A 19,633-nucleotide genomic window follows, 5' to 3' on the forward strand; every position below is an offset into this window, starting at 1 on the left:
GATATAATTAAATAGGCTAAAATTCAATCTGATTCAACCTCGGCAATGCAGAGTCAAAACTTTAACGTCAGATATACATATAAAATAATTATTTTAGACAAAAAGGTCACCCAGTTGGGAGATGTACCATTACAGATTCTAAAATGTGACCAAATGACAACTATCAAACAAAAAAATAATGCCAATTGATTGAAAAATGAAGGAGTTATCGAATATCGATGTTTTGGTTGGTAGGTACATGAACTCCGGGCGTGAGATTTATTGTAAAACCGATATACTCAAGTCCACGTTTAAATTTATAAAATCAATAGATAGTAATCTGCCAATTTTGAGGGCGTATGTAATTATTGGGCCACACGCAAACTGAACACTAATAAAAAATAACTTCCATGTAGCAGTTAGGGCTACCTACACACTGTAAATCAATTAACGAACAATCTATCTAAATTATCATAATGATGGGATGTGTTGTGTATACGGTGGTATACACAAACATTAGGTTATGAATTTAATGAGTCGGTGATGTCAATTTTGTTAACTGATTTCCAAAAAAGAGGAGCAAGTAAAAAACACAAAAAATACAGTCAAGTTGAGAACAATTTTTGCTGGTTGAACCTATTTTGATGATTCATTTTTTATTTGGAGGTTTCCGGTTTAGTCCCATTTTAAGTCTAATTCTGATATATTGATGGTGTTTTAGGTCTTTGTAAAAAATCATCATGTTTTAATAATAATACATATTTATCAACCCATTTTTAAACATTAGACTAAGAGCTCAATCATACATCTGCAATCATTACTGCATATTAACGGTTTGCCCCGGCTCCGTCCGTATATCTTATAGCACACTGGAATCACGTACACATCCAACGTTAAAGTCGGTCCTGTAGGAGCTACCCTCGATTTGCGCGTTGTCACAAACATACAAATTATTATAAGTATAAATAATTATTAGAAAAATAATTAATTAGCCTACTTTTAATTACTATTCAATGAAAATCTTGGAAAAAAATATGTCCATGTATTTTTATTGCGTATTAAACGTGTTTTCAAATTCCAGTTAAGACGTAATTGCATCCGTATCAAAGGAGTAATATAAAACAAAGGTTGCCGTAAACACAGCGAACTCTAAACCGTTAACACGATATCCTATTATCAGTAGTTTATTGTCCCACTCCAAACACACTTGATTGTTGAGGGTGTCGATTATAGACATACGGATGGCGCGACAGTATATGTTACAGAAGCAGCCAAAGAATAGGAACGCATGGTTTGGAATGCAGAAACGTAAGTGCGATTTGCCATGATGCTGGTCTTCTTCGTTTGTGTAATTGTATCTATTTGTTGCATTTTATCTGTATAATTTATTTTATTAGTGTGTTGTGATGTTCCTGATAAAAAAATGTTTCTTTATTTTTTCTATATAGCTAGTGTTGAATGTTTTTTTAGTTTTATAGCTATAAAATACCGTGTCCTTGAGAATTTGAACTTAATCACATAAAAAATAGCTTCTATTCAATGATCATCGGTGGCCTTAGGTCAAGGGTCGCTACGGTACGGCGAAAAACGCGGGTTCGTATCCCGCTTCATGATCGATATTTAAAAAAATTCTTGTATTTGAAATATCTTTTTAATTTTTTTATTATTATTTCGTTGTAAATTATGTGGCGTTTTAAAGATTTTTACAGTCAATTAATATTGTTTGAAAAAACCGTTGTTTTAAGCTATGTCATTAGCGTTCACAGACAAATAAATTCGCTTGGTGGTGGTGGTTCCCAAACTTCGACAATTTAATTTAAATCAGCCTACAAAGACGTTAAAGCACGCAACCAATCGAATTAACAATGCAAATTAGATCTTCGTCGTCTTTAGCAAAACGTATTGGAGATTCACACAAAAATACGACTTTTTAGGTAACAAAGTGGACGTGACCGAATTAAAGACAAAGTCGCCAGCTACATTCCAAGAATCGCTACGGGCGACACTCATCATTGGCCAGGTTTTCTCTTTGATCCCTGTTACTGGCATCTTCAGAAAGACTTCTGACGTCAGGTGAGGACACATTATCCTAATTGCCTTCTCTTTATTGTGTACAATTGTTCTTGTGAGGACTTTTGACCTGTGAAGTTTGTCGTTCAGAAGTTCTTTTTTAATTAAATACGTAGTGTTTTTTTTATTTCCAGGAATTTGGTATAACGTTTTTGGTATCACACACAAACAATATAGTTTTGTAATCTATCGTTTATTTCCTTTATAATTAACTAACCTACTTTTAATAAAATATCATATTTTATTGCGCATTTAACAACTGAATATCAAGTAACCATTTTACCTATAATCCTTATTTAATTGTGCGGTGGCCCAGAATAGGAAATTAATTGTCTTCTAGGCTGTAGAGAAAATTTGATTATATACGAGTACAGTGTGCGAGATTCGATAAATTATGCAGTTTCTATCTATTAGCATAATAAATAATACATAAATAAAATCTTTATTTGCGTAAAAACGTTACATGTGCAGTTATATGAATCCTTAGGCTTCTGAACTATTATAACACTGTCTCAGGAGCCAGAGGCTTCTCCCAATTGTGTTCTTATTATTACGTTCTTAAACAATATAAAATTGAATGCATGCATTGTAGCATGTAATGCAATGCATGCAATAGTTATTTTTATTTGCTTCATTGTAATAATTATGCCCATGAATGCATGCATTGTAGCATGTATGCAATACTTATTTTTATTTGTTTCATTGAAATAATTATGCGCAATTCGTTGAATTCTAGCAAAGGCAGCCCTCAAATGAAGAATAAGTTTGATCATGGTTAATTTTAGGCAACAGTGTTTTTTTTTAATATGCTTCGTTTCTGGGAACGTCGGTTATTTAACGAATTTGATTACAGATTCACATGGCTATCATGGAAGTGCTTATACCTCTCTTTGTCCCTGATCGGTCAAATTTTCATAACAGTAATGTGCATACACAAAGTGGTTCACTCGCAGACCTCTCTTAATGGAACAAGTAAGGAATCTTTATATCGCATTTCGTTTTACAGTTCTCTTATGGTCATCTATAGAAGCATTTTTTGTGAAAAATTAAGGGCATTCTAGATCAGATTCATATTTCAATTTTTTTCTAGGCACTATTCATAGTATATAAACCATATCGGTTGTGCTTGTTTGTTGTGTGTTTTGTTTGGATGTCAAAATCCTTTATTTTATTAGTAAGAACTGCATTGTTAATCGAGCTCGATATATGCGGATTTCAATGAAAAGGCTGCATTGGGATATTAGCAGTGAACGAGAATTTTTTTTGCTGACGGGAAATATCTGCCCGTGTCTAACGCATTGTACAGAAAGTTAAATGTCTATGATTATAATTAAGTTCTTTGATATCTGCTATAATGCACTTTATTATTGGTAATTTCAATATACGATATTCTCTTATTGTCTATATTTTAGAATCCTACCTCTTTAAATATGCCTACATATTCACGTTTCTCTCTATCCAGTATGTGCCTTGTCCTTAGAAATATCATAGCATTACTTAGCACTGTTGTTTCATGAATGTGATCTAATTTCAGCACCAATAATATTCTATAGTACGACCTGTATCACGATGCTGATGTTCTTCCAAGTGGCGAGGAAGTGGCCCAATTTGGTTCAGTATGCAGCTAAGATCGAGGAACTCGATCCCAGTTATGACACCAAACTTGCATATAAATGCAACGGGACTTGCGCGGTTGTTTTGGCTCTGGCTTTATGTAAGTTTGTCTTTATGCCAAATATTTTGAATAAAAATCCATATTTAAGACTCGAAGTTCACTCTGGCCGTGATACATACATTGCCTATAGCACACAATGATTAGGAACAAATTAAGAGGTGAAAGAATTTTAGAAATCGTTTTAGTGCTTCCCGATATTAGACCCTACTAACTAACCCACTACTAACCATTAACCACTAACTTTACAATCTCACAAATTTAATACACTCTCACTCTCTCACTCACAAACTTCATTTACTCATAAAATTCATACTCCTCTTTAATTTGTTATTTAAAAAAAGAGAGAGAGAGAGATTTTATTAGCGATATGTGTCTCGATATATATACTGATGAAGATGTGCTAAATACTGAAGAATTTCACTGTTTCAATAATAAAGTTATGATGTGATGTTTAATGGTAATTCTGTAACCTTTTTTTTAGTCCCGGTTTTTTCTCCGTACTGCTTCTATTCCCGTGGGATTTCTGAGATTAAATATCATAAGTCCTTGGGTCTCAAATAATCATCTGAATTGGTAGTACCAGACCCCAACAGTTCTTGAGATTATCGCCTTCAAACAAACAAACACGTCAGCTTTATTAAATTAACGGAAAGATATATATTTATTGAAAAATCAACATTTACTTTGTAAGCTACCATTTCTTTCAAAAAATGTATAGATTTGTTGATTGAATCAGCTTACCGAGCTAACCATCAGGCGAGATCGTGGTCAAGCGCTTGCCTGTCATGAATTTAAAAAAAAATTGCGAGAAATTTTAATTATTTGTCTTTATCTTTCAGTAGAACACATACTGTCATTATTGTCAGCATTTGCTGGGGCCATGGTATGCTATCCAGATCTCAGTCTATATGAAGGTTTTGTAAAGCATTTCTACCCTTGGGTATTCAACTTTCTCCCATATTCACCATTATTAGGCATGGTCACTCAAGTAAGTCTTTATTAAAAACGTTATCATAATACATTTTAATAATTTAAGCAGCAGCTGCCCTTGTTATAACCTCTTGAATGACATCACATTAAATCGTAATGTTAGGAGTTTATAATAATTTCTTTCCATGGCGCTTCCCGTTAAACCCCAAACATGGCATAAAGATGTAAAAATTACGTCCAAAATTACGCCGATGAGACTTTTTACCGCCATAATTAAATTGTTACTGACAGAAAAAAGCGGAAATGTTAACGCCGATAAAATAAATTACATTCCCTTCAAAGGATTTATGGGGTTTTCGACGGCTTCATCTGCATCTGCCATATTTAATCCATGTTTACTGTTTATGACGGCATGTTTCACCAAATTTATGACAAGATGGTGACGGGCGTTAAATGCTTTGAGTGATTGTTTTTTTTACTCCTACTATAATATTATAAATGTGAAAGCTTGTAAGGATGTGTGTGTGTGTGTGTTTGTTACCCTTTCACGCAAAAACTACTGAACCAATTGCAATGAAATTTGGAACGAAAATAGCTGGAAAACTTTGTTTGTACTAAGTAGTTATATATGTATGCTCTGTATGTGTTGTATACCCATAAACAGGTATAACAGCAAACGTTCTATTTTTACATCCAATTTTCACACCACCAGCGAAATATTGGAAAAGTTTCCAACATATTGCGCACTTATAAATATCCATTCCTTCCTTATTGGTATTCATTTATTTTTACTTCCAGTTCCTCCACTTCCAGTCCACTTTTATATGGAACTTTTCAGACTTATTCGTGATATGCATGAGTTACTACCTGACGTCACGCTTGGAGCATGTTAATATGAAATTACTTGCGGCCCAGGGCAAGGTAAGATGGGCTGTGTTAATTATACATTGCTGGGTTATTAATTGGTTAGTAAAGATACAGTAAACATAGCGAAATATGGACTGCGATAAAGATATAGAGAACAAATTGTCAGGTGAATCGATTTCATTCAGCTGTATCATTTTTGTTTTGTTCTTAAAAAGTTATTACTATTGATTATACTTATTGTAAATTGAAACAAAACCCTAGATTTTCAAAAAGACATATAAAGAAATTCAATAGGAACATCTAAGCTGTAATTATAGTTATGTATCTAAACGTGTTTGTTGGTTTTTGTATTCATAAAGTAACCTTCAAATATGTTTTTAGTATTTACCAGAAGTATTCTGGCGTAATACACGGGAAGAGTACGGCCGTGCTGCGCAATTGGTTCGCAAAGTTGATGACGTCATGAGCGGTGTTGTCTTCATATCCTTTGCAAACAATCTGTTCTTCATCTGCCTGCAATTGTTCAATACATTGGAGTGAGTTTCATTTGGGCTATTGAAATACGCAAGTTTAAATGGTGTTCGTAAGTACTAATATTAAGTACGTAGAAAGAAGATATAACATCGTATATCTACAGATTATTCAGAGAGAGAGAAAGAAAGAAAGTAAGAATGTTTATTTAACACCGCATGTTAACGATTTACGAGGTGTATGGATAGCTATGTATGGACATTTTAGAATTTTATATTTGTATAATAAAAAAGCTCTTACTTCAACGGCTTCACTAATACTCAACTTTTAATTCTATTACAAAAGCTGCAACCATACCTAATGATGTATCGAATTTGGTTAATTTGAGTAATTAATTTTAAAATTAAATATCGTAGAAGCTAGTATAGTATATACTTCTATGTAAAACATCTTAAAACTCCATACTACCGTAGCTAGTTCTTATCATCGTTTATTGAACTGAAAAAATTTACATACGTTACGTAATAAAGATATGATAATGACCGATACGATCATCATTAGCATCTGGGACAGTCAAAATGAATAGAAAACCAATAAACAAATAAATTGTACTGTAGGAATGGAGAAATTTGGGTTAGGTACTCCAACAATGGGAGTACCTAACCCAAATTATTAGTGTAAGTATAAGTATTAAGTATTGTGGGAGTCGAGCACGCTTCGGCACGAATTGGGCCAGCTCGCACCGGGGAAGTACCACACCCCCACAGAAAATCGGCGTGAAATAGTGGCATGTCACTGTGTTTCGTACGGTGAGTGGGGGAGCCGGAGGCCCGTTTCCTTTTCCTAACCCGTCCCAGTCCATTCCTTCTTTCCAGTCGTTAATCCATTCCTTTTCCCTTACCCCATAAAAGCGGGCAGCGCATTCGCAGAGGCCCCTACCTTTGTGAATGTTCATGGGCGGGGGTGAACGCTTACCATCAGGCGAACCACCAGCTCAGTTGCCCGCTATGACATAAAAAAAAAAAAAAAAAAAAAACAATGGGAGTCTCTCTTTGAGAGAGTCTATTGGTATCTTTATCAATAGACTCTTTTATTGCAACTGTTGATGAATGCCGTAGAATTCTGTTTTATTTCTAGGCACGGGATAAAAGGCACATCTGAATGCAGCAGTCGACAACAAGGGTATGCATCTTTTTAATTAAGCCTTGCACGTTATTGATGAGACTGTAGCCAGCGTGTAATACAATGCTCGTGCAGAATTTTAACATTAAACTATCATACATGGCATACACATTAACTGCCACGCAATACATACCATAAAAGGACATTTTTTCGTTGTAGTAGCGGATAATCTTATAAAATATATATCAAGTATGTCTTCGGCAATACCTGAAAATCTTAAGAATCCTGCGATAACGTTAAAGGACAGTGTTACGTTTATCGTAAACGAATTTAAACCTTTAGGATATGGCCCGTAAAGTACAAATTACGAGCAAAATTTTTACCGATTGTATATACCTATGACTTACTGTTCACAGTTAAAATACTGCCATACAACTCTCAACAAACAATTAATAATATCCCAACAAAAAATGTCTAAATTTTGTTTTTATCCTCTACCTTTGGCGGCCTGGAAGAGAACGTTGATAAGCGAAAAGGTCATCTTATCTGTACTAATATTCTAAAGCCGAAGAGTTTGTTTGTTCTTTGTTTGAACGCACTATACTCAGGAACTACTGGCCCGATTTGAAAAATTCTTTAGGTATTAGATAGCCCATTTATTAAGGAAGGCTTTAGACTATACATGTATTACGGACAAAGTCGGGGCGGACCACTAGTGTTCTATATAAATCACTATTTTGTAAATTTGCAATATTTTTAAAATGGTACATTAAATTCTTATATAAATAAATAAATAAACTTAAAAAAGGTGCGTGTGCGATTCACACATAATAGAAGTGAAACTTCAGTAAATCGACAAAAGAATGAATAAAATAATATGCATATTTCTGTCTCATTCTTTGCCGGCTTCATTCTACACATTTTTGTATTTGTGTCTCTTACCTGTCGTTTTTTCCGTTGCATCAGGTTTGAAATCACAACGATTCTAAAGAAGTTTCACTTCAACAAGATTCACATTAAATCAGTATTTATTTACAGGATCTCTCTATTAGATCAATATACATGTAATCAATCTAAATTCCACCAGAACAACGATCTTTGGCGGCTACGAGGCGGCCATATATTTCCTATTCTCACTGATCTATCTCATATCGCGGTCCGTAGCCGTGTCCCTGATTGCTTCCCAGGTGAATACAGCGTCAAACACACCCGCACCGGTGCTGTATGACGTGCCTTCGCCAGTGTATTGCGTTGAGGTAATATTCGTTCGAAGTAACATTTGATAATGAACACAAAAATGGTTGCCTGTAAAGTCGGTTTTACGGGCGAAGATTTTACGTGACAACGTCTTTTTCTCGGTAGAATATTAATTGATATGAATATTATTAAATTGCACAATAGGAACAAGGAATTGAATGAAAATTAGAATTGCACAAATTTTAACTACAGAAAATATTATTTGTTTACTAAAAAGACAGAGACACAAGCACGCGCCGATTCAATGCGCCTAATTCTCTAGTGCTGCGCGCGCGGCGGACCGATCATAGTTCGGTGACTCATCGTAACGTTACCGCCCGGTAACGTTACGATACACTATTTCATAAGTGCCTCCGAGCCGCAACCTAATTTAAGACGTTGTCACGTCAAAATATTATTGAAAATTGAATGTTTGAATAGATTTTTGAAGACGTGTTTGTGCCTGTGGATGCCATGTATTTATGTTTATTACATACGTATACTGCGGCTCTGTTTTAAATTCGTTTTGGATTGTTTTAACAAGTATTATCCTAAAGCAAGGAATCAAAAATCATTAATATCCGCACAGCTGTTCCTGAGTTGCTGAGCTGAATAGTTTGTTTGCTGCGCGCTTATCTGAAAACTACTGGACCGTTTTTAAATATTCTTTCACTGTAATCACGGACAAAGCGGTGGCGGATCTTGTAATAAAGTTTCAGTAAGTTTAGTACAAAACTATGTAATTTTCACCTGAAATCATTCTATAGGTGCAAAGATTCCTGGACCAAGTGAATGGGGACAAAGTCGCTTTGAGCGGCTTACAGTTCTTCAGTGTAACTCGAAGCTTACTTCTCACTGTAAGTTACTACATTTCTCTAATCAAATATAAAGATGTGAGTATACATTTTTCTATAAACTAACTATATTATACAATTTTAACAGGTTGCTGGTACGATAGTGACGTACGAGCTAGTGATGTTCCAGTTCAACTCACCGCAACCATCCACTAGCAATAGTTCTGCACCAGTTAATTAATATTTATAGTATAGGAAACGTCGAAATGTTTGTCATAACGAAGATTTTTGTTGTATGTGTTATAAAAACTTTTTTATGAATAATTTTTAGTGCATAATAGAGTATCTTTAACAAAACATATATTGTTTGTTTGTCTGTTTGTAACGTCGGGAGCGATAATTGTAGATAAAGAGGAGACAATCTGGAAAAGTCTTAGGAAACGCTCCAACTTACCAGCTACCACGTATAATAACAATTATTTAGTGTTTATTGTTATACTCTTATTATTTATTATTAATTATGATGTTTGCTTCTACACACATACATATATCTGAAACCCAATTCCGAAGAATCATTTGATATATGTTCAAACATTTAGTTATATAAACAAAATTCACTATTATAGAATCCAAGAAATCTGCGATGATTCACTTATAATGGTAAATACCCCGGTTCATATTCAATTCAATACCCCGGATCACGTAAGTTAATCGCCGAATTTAATTATAAAAAATAAGTCATAGTATGCATCCTATCCTACTAGTCCTACTAATATTATAAATGCGAAAGTTTGTAAGGATGTGTGTGTGTGTGATGAAGTTTGGTGCGACAGCTGGACAACTGGAATAACACATAGGCAACAATCATATTAACATCATATATCATATTAACAATCATATTTCCTTATTAATTCATTTCAAAAAGAATGTTTGTCAAACCAGCTAATTTGCAGTTTTCATGGTGGGTTATTCTGAAAATTTTAAAGACTGAAAGCTCAGCGGAAAAGTTTTAATTTACGACAGGAAACAATATTGCGCTATAATTAAGACTAGCACTTTATATTACATATTTCGTGTAATGGAGTCATTTTTGTAATTAGGTTACGTAACAGAAATTCAAAATTATGTAGCTTCATAACCTACGTAATTATCAATTTACATGTTTAATATGTGTTAAGCAATTTGGTATGTAAAATTTAATTAATACCCGTTGAGTTTAATGTCAGAAATGTCGATATATTTTATTTTGATTTCATTTATGTTCGTAAGGAACCACTGCATCGATTTTGAAAACTATTTTATCTTAAATGGCCGGGTGAATTTTTTATTCAATGACTTTATTAATATTCTGTTGTTGATTTTTCAAATTCTTTAACATTTATAATAATTCTGTCAGACACAAACCCAACAAACAATGAAACATCATTAGAAACATTAAAATCAACATAACGAAAATTGGTCCATCCCTTCTTGACGTAAACAATATATTACTTTGTAATGTTCTTCTTATATAGATTATTGTTATAAGGACCACCGCCTGATACAGTGGTTATCGCACGAGATTTGAACCGAGGGGTCCTGGATTCGATTCCCGTTGGCTAATAAAAAAATCTGTCGATTAATAGATCTATTACCTAGTATTTTCTTGTGTTTGATTTTACGCGAGTATTATAACATTTAGAAATTTAAAACTTTTCAACGGATTTTAAACGCGATTTATTCATTACATTATTAACCCGACGTTTCGAACACTTTACAGCGAGCGTGGAGCGAGGAGACTCGTCTCCCCGTGACCTAAATATAATGAATCCCTAATATAATGAATAAATCGCATTTAAAATCCATTAACAAGTTTTTAATTTCTAGATCTGTTACCCGTTTTTAATTGCATCAACCCATACCATACAGGCACACAGGAAATCCCACACGTATAATCCTATTAATATTATAAATGCGAAAGTTTGTAAGTATGGATGTATGGATGTTTGTTACTCTTTCACGTAAAAACTACTGAACCAATTGCAATGAAATTTGGTACGTAGACAGCTGGATAACTGGAATAACATATAGGCAACTTTTTATTCCGATATTCCTACGGGATACGGACTTACGCGCGTGAAACGTTATATTTTAATATAGAGAAAATGTTACAACATACAAATCTTCCAATAAATGTATTAGAAACAAAATTGAGATGAATCTCGGAAAATATCCCAGCTCCGGAAGGATGTCCTCTTGCATCCGTTACCAGGTAACTTAGTTTCATTTTGCTTCTATTGTTAAATTCTGGTCTAGGTTACACAAATATTGTTGTACCTGATACAAACTATTTCTGGATCAAATAATAATGTAGTTTAAAGACATATTAAATAAAGATCATTTTCAGGTAACAATATAATGAAACTGTTTGTTGAAGTCATTCATTCATTCAAATGGATTAGGTAATAGTTTTTGTTAAAATAGCCTCTATAAATGGCAATCGCTACATTGCCTTTATTTAATACGGAACACGTAGTCAATGTAGTCAATTATAGTCGCTGTTACTTTATTATACGTATGATTGCACTAATTTTAAGTAAACTCTTATCGATATTGATATCATGATAAAAATGCCAACAGTAGACTTAATACGTCTCATAACTAATCACTTATAAAAATACTAGATGCGCCCCGCGGTTTAACCCGCGTAAGTCTGTATCCCACAGGAACATCGGTATAAAAAGTTGCCTATATGTTATTCCAGTTATCCAGCTGTCTACGTACCAAATTTCATTGCAATCGATTCAGTACTTTTTGCGTGAAAGAGCAACAAACACACACACATCCTTACAAACTTTCGCATTTATAATATTTGTAGGATTTTAAGTAGGATAGTTTAATAATTCAATAGATTAGTTGAAAGCCAATATTGAAGTTTAAATCCAGGATTAGTGTGGTTGAGTTATTGATACCGAGGCGCAAGACGCCTGAGAAACCTGCGCCTTAATTAATATAGTGATACTAACGATCCGCATCTGTTTTGTCTCTGACTTATAACCTATAGTACTAAGGGATCACGCATCCAACCAACGGTAAAGAATTTTTGATTCCAGCAATTACTGAGATAAGTGCGTTCAAATAAATTCAACTTCATATTATTATTTTCGAAAAGATTTTATTAAAACTGCACTACGAACACATTATTAAATATAATAATTATTTATCTGTACAAACTGTAAAATATCACTTGGTGGTAGTCAAGACACTTTAACTATGAGCAGTTAATACTAATCACGTTTAATTTATTGTTCAATTGAATATCACTAAGTACATAATATAAAACAAAGTCGTTCACAACATAATATAGAACATTCTCTCTTCCTGTACATAGGTAAACTTAATAGTTTAGTTTTTAGATAAAAATATTTTGTTATGAAATTAAACTTAGTATGTTTCATATTTACTACGCTAAAATACACAAATCCATATTTTTTAGAACAATTACAAAACAGTTGAAGGCTCAAGTCTCGCCCCACTTCAAACTTTATTAGAAGTAAGATGAGCCAACAATTTCAACAATTTAGAAACTTCGAACGATGTTCGCATATCAAGAACTCGAGTTAATGGCGAATTAGGAATATTACAACTCGAGAATTTCGCCACAATTATGCAAATATCTTCAGATTTGCTAATTACATCTGAATCCGCTACACACGGAAGTTTTATGAGCTTGTTTTAGTACCTTGGACCTGCCACCTTCGGTATACAATTTTCAAGTGTTCCGTTTAGGACTGTATGTCTAGTGTATACCATATCAAATTTGTTGTTATAAATTCGCACCTTCCGAATTTTTAATCTGTGCTCAACAATATAAATTAATGCTTGATTATCTATCTTCTCTTTTCTGCGGCCATTACTGGATGATGTACATGTTTCTAGTCAAAGCAATAAAGTTTTTGATATTTAAATTTAATTGTGAAACTAGTTTTTATTCGATCACGGGGCGGGATTCAAGCCCGCGTTTCTTGCCTAACCCTTAGGCACATGAAACCGAAAGTGTAGAAGAAATTCGATTACTGTGGCGGATTATTATTATTATTAATATTGACTATCTGCTTGGATGTTCAAATACTAGAATATGAGAAATAAGAGGGGCTGATTTAATGAAACTAATATTGATAGATTGTGTATTTCCAACTTATATACGGGAATTAATAAGAAAATGTTTATCAACGTTTATATACATTTTTTTCTTCAAAAAGGCTATCGACCTTCCAGGGGGGCGGTACCACTACAAATTCTAAAATAGAAACGATTGACACGATTTACTATCAAATACACAAAACATATCACGTCAGTCGGTGGAAAACCCACAGAGCAATATAAATAACTAATTTTTCATTTACGAGTAACAAGAACTCAATTGAATACAAATAATAATCCCACAAGCATTAGGATTAAATATCTTATCGAGTAACGAAGCCAAAAAACATAATTGTTTTGAGAGTTTTCGGGAACGTCGGTAAATAATTAAGTATAGAATCGATTTGTATTTAAAACATTCATATGAAAATGTTTTTCTTAGTTGTCACTTAATAAACGAACTAAATATTATACTCATCTGTCTATGGGGTCTCATGTCTATCATAAATAGTAATTATAAAACATTACAATAATTATAAGACATACGCAATTAAATTGCAATATTTCTGAAAAGTTTCTAACATAATCATAATAATATTACCTCACCAAATAATCTCATTTGAAGGTTAAGGGTCATAAAAAAGCCAAAGTAATTTTATGAAGGTTATAAAAATTTTGTACGGTCCTTTTTTCAGGTGTATGAGGTTTCATTTTATACGTTAATAGATATTCCATTCAGTGCGTAATTACGAGCATTCTTTTCTTATTTTAGTACACATATAAAATTTGATACAAGACACAGACGAAACGTCACATATCATTTTATGGTTCAATGGCAAAACTTTTATCCATGTAGATTGACCGAAGTGATATTATATATTTTTTTTACTATATTCCCCGACGTCACCTCCTTTTTTATTTCTCATGAAGCACTTTAATAATGAATTCGAAAGTCTTATATCCAATCTATATATAATGTTTACAATACGTGGGTCCAGTGACATGTTCAGAATCACCTGTCAAAGCTAGTTGTTTTGTATAACTAGATTCTCACTTTCAAAAATACTGCACGTTTCAATAAAATGTAATGTAATGTAGTTTCGTTATGTAGTGTCCCGTAACAGCAATGTATGCATTATTGACTCGACTTGCCCACAAGTTGTTGTAAGAGATAGAAGTCTACGTACTTTATTTCTTCATTTCTCCGCAGAACTCTTTGGTCATATAAAGTCGGCGGTTAAATATTGGATACAGTTTTTCAGCATGGTAACTCGGACCCAGTGTGTGGCGGGCAAAGTTTTTAAAAGCACGTTCTTCTACTAGTGGAGAAAGGGTGAAAACTATCTATAAACAAAGTAGCAAGTTTATGATCAATTTGTCCTTTTGACGTGACAACGTCTTAAATTAGGTTGCGGCTCGGAGTCACTCATGAAAAAGTGTAACGTCCGGTAACGTTACGATGAGTCACCGAACTATGATCGGTCCGCCGCGCGCGCAGCACTAGAGAATTAGGCGCATTGAATCGGCGCGTGCTTGTGTCTCTGTCTCTGTCTTTCTCGAGCGTTCTTGGCGTTGGAAAAAAAGACGTTGTCACGTAAAATCTTCGCCCGTAAAACCGACTTTACAGGCAACCATTTTTTTTAGTTAATGTTATGTATGTGGCTTGGTATGGGTATGGTTCTTGCAGCAATGGACGTAGAGGAGGACTCAGCAATCACAGCTAGGCGACGAGGGTTAAAGTTTGACATGGCCTGAGAGTTCCTGCCCATGACTCTATTCTGGGGTCCTTGACGTTGATTGCGCGACACAAATCCATGTATATACGTATGATTGTACAAGTTAATTCGCTTTAAACGTGGCATTATATCTGCATTTGCTGCAAATTGAAGTTTTGAAACAATAAACTTGACCAATGTTGCATTTCGCCTTTTTATTATCTAATTTTTGTAAAAACTCCCACGGGGCGTTAGAATTTTATGGATATTTTTACAATTATTTTTTGAGGCTTAGGTAAGGTACATTTCCTTTAAAATTTTTCCAATCTTCATTATTAAAAAACAGAACAGAAACATAATCATTTAAACACACAACATAGGTACTAATTAAAAAAAAAAACTAACTTAAAACGTGACCTCCTGCCTTAAGTTGTTACTTACTCATTAAGCTATCCCAATGACATCCTATTGAGACCATATAAAAAAGTTTTATGCTGTAAATAAATAAATTAACTCGGCCGCCGCATGAAGACATAGTATAAATTCAAGTAATACATGGTAAATAAAACCTTAATAATTATGAATTTTAGGGATACAATAAAACAAATTAAAAATAACAATGGGCCATAACTCTCCTAACAACAAATAACGATTATTGTTAATATTTACTATTCAAATCTGACTAAAGATCAGATCCTTCAAAAATTTAAGTCATACATAGACTTTTGTACTTAGAAGTTTGACATCGGTGCTCAGTTTTCAACATAGTGAAAAAAGTAAAAACACCGATACGACTAGCGCGACTCAGTAGCGTACAGCGTCATCTGTATTAAATAAACGTAGTTATTTGCATTCATATATCACTTTTGAGACTCTTAAAATCGCTCGTTTTTAGCACATACGAAAAAAGAGGGGTGCTATTAGTTTAATGTCGATCTGTCTGTATCATCGTAGTGCAAATGGGTGGACTGATGCAGATTTTTTTCATTTGAAGATCATATATCATTATAATAATGGGTATGGTATGCACAGTTTTAATTTTACGAAAGACATATTTATAATTATACATTTACATGTATACTAGTCTTAGACCTTCTCCTAACTGGCTTCACCGATCTTAAAGTTTTTTGTTTATTTTGATGGATTTGAGAATGTTTTAAATTTACGATTCGAACGTAAGTAATTAGTACAGTATAAAGTGTTTATGTAGGTACTTACCAATATGCTGGAGTACTATCACAGAATAGTGTATTGTAAGCTATTCTCATTTCAAAATATCCCTGTTTTATCTAAATCAAATCTGACGTAAATATCAGATCCTTCAAAAATTTACTATAATACCAAAGGCTGGCGGTTGAACTAATTAGTTCAATATTCTATTACAGGGTTCGGGGTTGTTATCCCAATATAACAGGGAATATCTTCAACGCGCAATACCAGCGTGTAGCGACATCTCTGTTTAATGAACGTAGTTTTAAATATAACTAATATGTTTTCTACGATAATATTAAGACATTTTTTCAAAGCATTATTACGATGTATTTTCTTGTGCCTGATTTTACGCGAGTATTATACATTTAGAGTCTACCCGTGACCAAGCTCGCTGTAAACTGTAAAGTGTTCGTAACTTCGGGTTAATAATACAATGAATAAATTGCGTTTGAAATCCGTTTAAAAGCCTTTAACTTCTAAACATTATTACGTTGTTATGTACAACAGCATAGTAATATGTTAACAGGTACAACATGTGGCAGGAGCCAGAAAGCAGATAAAGGGTGATCGAGTTCAAAAAGGTTGCGTTTATTCAGTTCATTCTTTTGAACTAAATCTTATATGCTATAATTACATACCTTGAAGTATGATATATAAATTTTTGGTTCTTATTATTCTGCTTATAAGTTCTTACAGGCTACGGATTGTAGACAGGACCCTGCAGTTCTCATCTGATACAAATTTCTGCCTTTTTTTATGTCATAGCGGGCAACTGAGCTGGTGGTTCACCTTATGGTAAACGATCACCACCACCCATGAACATTCGCAGAGGCTTGGACCTCTGAGAATGCGCTGCCTGCTTTTAAGGGATAAGGGATAAGGAAAGGATTGATGAATGGAAAGAAGGAATGAACTGGGAAGGGCTAGGAGAAGGAAATAGGCCACCGGCTCCTCCACTCAACGTACGAAACACAATAGCAAGCTATTATTTCACTTATTATATATTTTCTGTGGGGGTGTGGTACTTCCCCGGTGCGAGCTGGCCCAATTCGTGCCGAAGCATGCTCGACTCCCACAATTATGCTATGCTATGGTCCATAAGTTAACTGTCACATTATCAATTCAATAAATCTGATTTAAGAATCAGATTCTCAAAAATTATTTTCAGTTAAAAAGAACTAGAAGGTAGAAGAATAAGGTAATTGACGTCATACTATTCGTTATCCCTATAAATACAAATGTAATAAGCGCGAGCCAGTTGCGTACAGCGACATCTGTAAATGAAATAAATAATAATTTACAATTTGGGGACTGACTGACTATGCATCAATGACCATCAACGATTAAAATTAGATTCAAAACGTAGACCAAGCAATGCATATTTAATAATTATTAATTCTTATCCAAACTTTTGCTTTTACATGAAATAATTGAATTAAACATGATAGTACTGGGATACCTGGATATGGAGGTTATGACGGATGTAATAGTACTCCGATGCGATATGGCCCAATTCGTACCGAAGCGTGCTCGACTCCCACATTTAAAAGTCAATGGTTATAATGATCCAAGTACTGTAGATATGATCAATATTGGAAGTGAAAGCTTAAAAAGTTTTTGACGTGACAACGTCTTAAATTAGGTTGCGGCTCGGAGTCACTCATGAAAAAGTGTAACGCCCGGTAACGTTACGATGAGTCACCGAACTATGATCGGTCCGCCGCGCGCGCAGCACTAGAGAATTAGGGCCGCATTGAATCGGCGCGTGCTTGTGTCTCTGTCTCTGTCTTTTTAGTAAACAAAATATATTTTCTATAGTTAAAATTTGTGCAATTCTCATTTTCATTCAGTTCCTTGTTCCTATTGTGCAATTTAATAATATTCATATCAATAAATATTCTACCGAGAAAAAGACGTTGTCACGTAAAATCTTCGCCCGCAAAACCGACTTTACAGGCAACCATTTTTTTTTTCAGTTGTTTTTCTTTGTTTTTTTTTTTAACATGTATTGGATATCATACCATTAGTTTATATGAATTTATTGACACAATTCGGTTTTTTTTTAGTTCAATAGTTATAACTTTTATTTTACGATGTGTTGCTTTACATAGCTAATATTGTCGGATAACCTTACGTACTGTGAGTAAATAAAAGTCAATTTCGAACTCAGCACACCCAAAATCGTAAGAATTATGTGACCAATTAAATTGCGTTAAAGAATTGAAGGGTTCTACCCTTCTGTGGAGTACATTCAAGCAAGCGGGGTGAGGGAGGCAAGTGGGGCAGTGTTTTGCCGCTCTAATTATGCGCCTGGCCCCGCAACGGGCAGCCGCCGAGGGGGTCGCGGACGTATTTTAACCAGCTCCCGTGCCCCTTCACTCAAGTGGCTAGACGGATCACAGTGGGGTTTTGGTCGGTAAGAATCCGACATAACCCACGGCTCCATCCCTGGGGGCCGTGGGTTATGTAATAACTATATTCCTCCGACTAAGCGAAGGACTATTAATCCTAAGATAATGATAAAAAATTAATTACTGATATGCTAAGAAAATAGACGTTTTAAAATAAATGATTAAAGATACATCTAGGTTCGTTATCCGAAACTATCCCGTTGTTAACAAGCTCATTTTACCTAAAAGTTTGTCTATTTTGGGGTAGGTGGCGCTGATATAAAATTCTTATGCGTCATTTTTTTTATCCAAACTTTTTTTATTTCAACAGGGAAATTCTATGTATTCTTGAGTTTATAATATCAAGAGCACTTATTGCTTTTGAAGAGTTAACAGTTACGATAATAAAACACTAGGTAACGAGTTTACTTCTATAAGTGTAAAACCGTTCTGTGAACGCAGATGACGCTAACATAAGCTGCTTACTCACGCTAGCGATGCTTGCGCTTATTCTTTTAGAAATAGGTTTCCAAATCTCATTAATTGTTCGGGTCAAACCCACTTCTGATATGTCGGTAATTTTTGAAGGATCTGATACTTTAGTCAGATTTTGATTATCCCATATTCAGTGATAGTCACATAAGCAATATCGAATGCGCAGCTGGTAATGCATTAAAGTTTATTGTGCTATAAATAAACTAATCATAGCCTATAAGAAAATAATAGATTTAATTATTTATTATGAATTATATTGTTACAGCTGCTTTTATTTCCATATTTGCGCCCTCTATTGTAAGAACGTTAAACCTTGAGGTAAAATTCATGTGTCGTGAACATGACAGTTTCAGCTAATGCCTCTAAAATATGCTAAATTGTTTTATTTAATCTAAGTTGTTGAGAAAAGTAATAACGCAATATTTAACTATTATTTGTTTACTACCAAAAAGACACAACCGAGAAAATAAACAGTAATGTATTATACTATATAAAGCTACACACCCACTGACTGACTGACATCGCTTTTCTCGGAAACCGGCCGGAAAGTGGAGA

At 34.1% G+C, this 19,633-nt stretch overlaps 1 protein-coding gene across 1 annotated transcript; it reads left to right on the plus strand.

The window, feature by feature from the left end:
* The first annotated feature begins 1,078 nt into the window (after positions 1-1,078).
* On the plus strand, positions 1,079-9,385 carry LOC119830595 (gustatory receptor for sugar taste 64f-like). The gene is made up of 11 exons (XM_038353666.1): positions 1,079-1,287; positions 1,914-2,052; positions 2,903-3,021; positions 3,584-3,763; positions 4,564-4,712; positions 5,453-5,575; positions 5,903-6,057; positions 7,130-7,174; positions 8,202-8,370; positions 9,118-9,207; positions 9,293-9,385. The coding sequence occupies exons 1-11, from the start codon at positions 1,221-1,223 to the stop codon at positions 9,383-9,385; spliced, it is 1,329 nt and encodes a 442-aa protein (XP_038209594.1). The 5' UTR covers positions 1,079-1,220.
* The last annotated feature ends 10,248 nt before the right edge of the window (positions 9,386-19,633 follow it).

The sequence above is a fragment of the Zerene cesonia genome, chromosome 11 (genome assembly GCF_012273895.1).
Source record: "Zerene cesonia ecotype Mississippi chromosome 11, Zerene_cesonia_1.1, whole genome shotgun sequence".
Lineage (NCBI taxonomy): Eukaryota > Metazoa > Arthropoda > Insecta > Lepidoptera > Pieridae > Zerene > Zerene cesonia.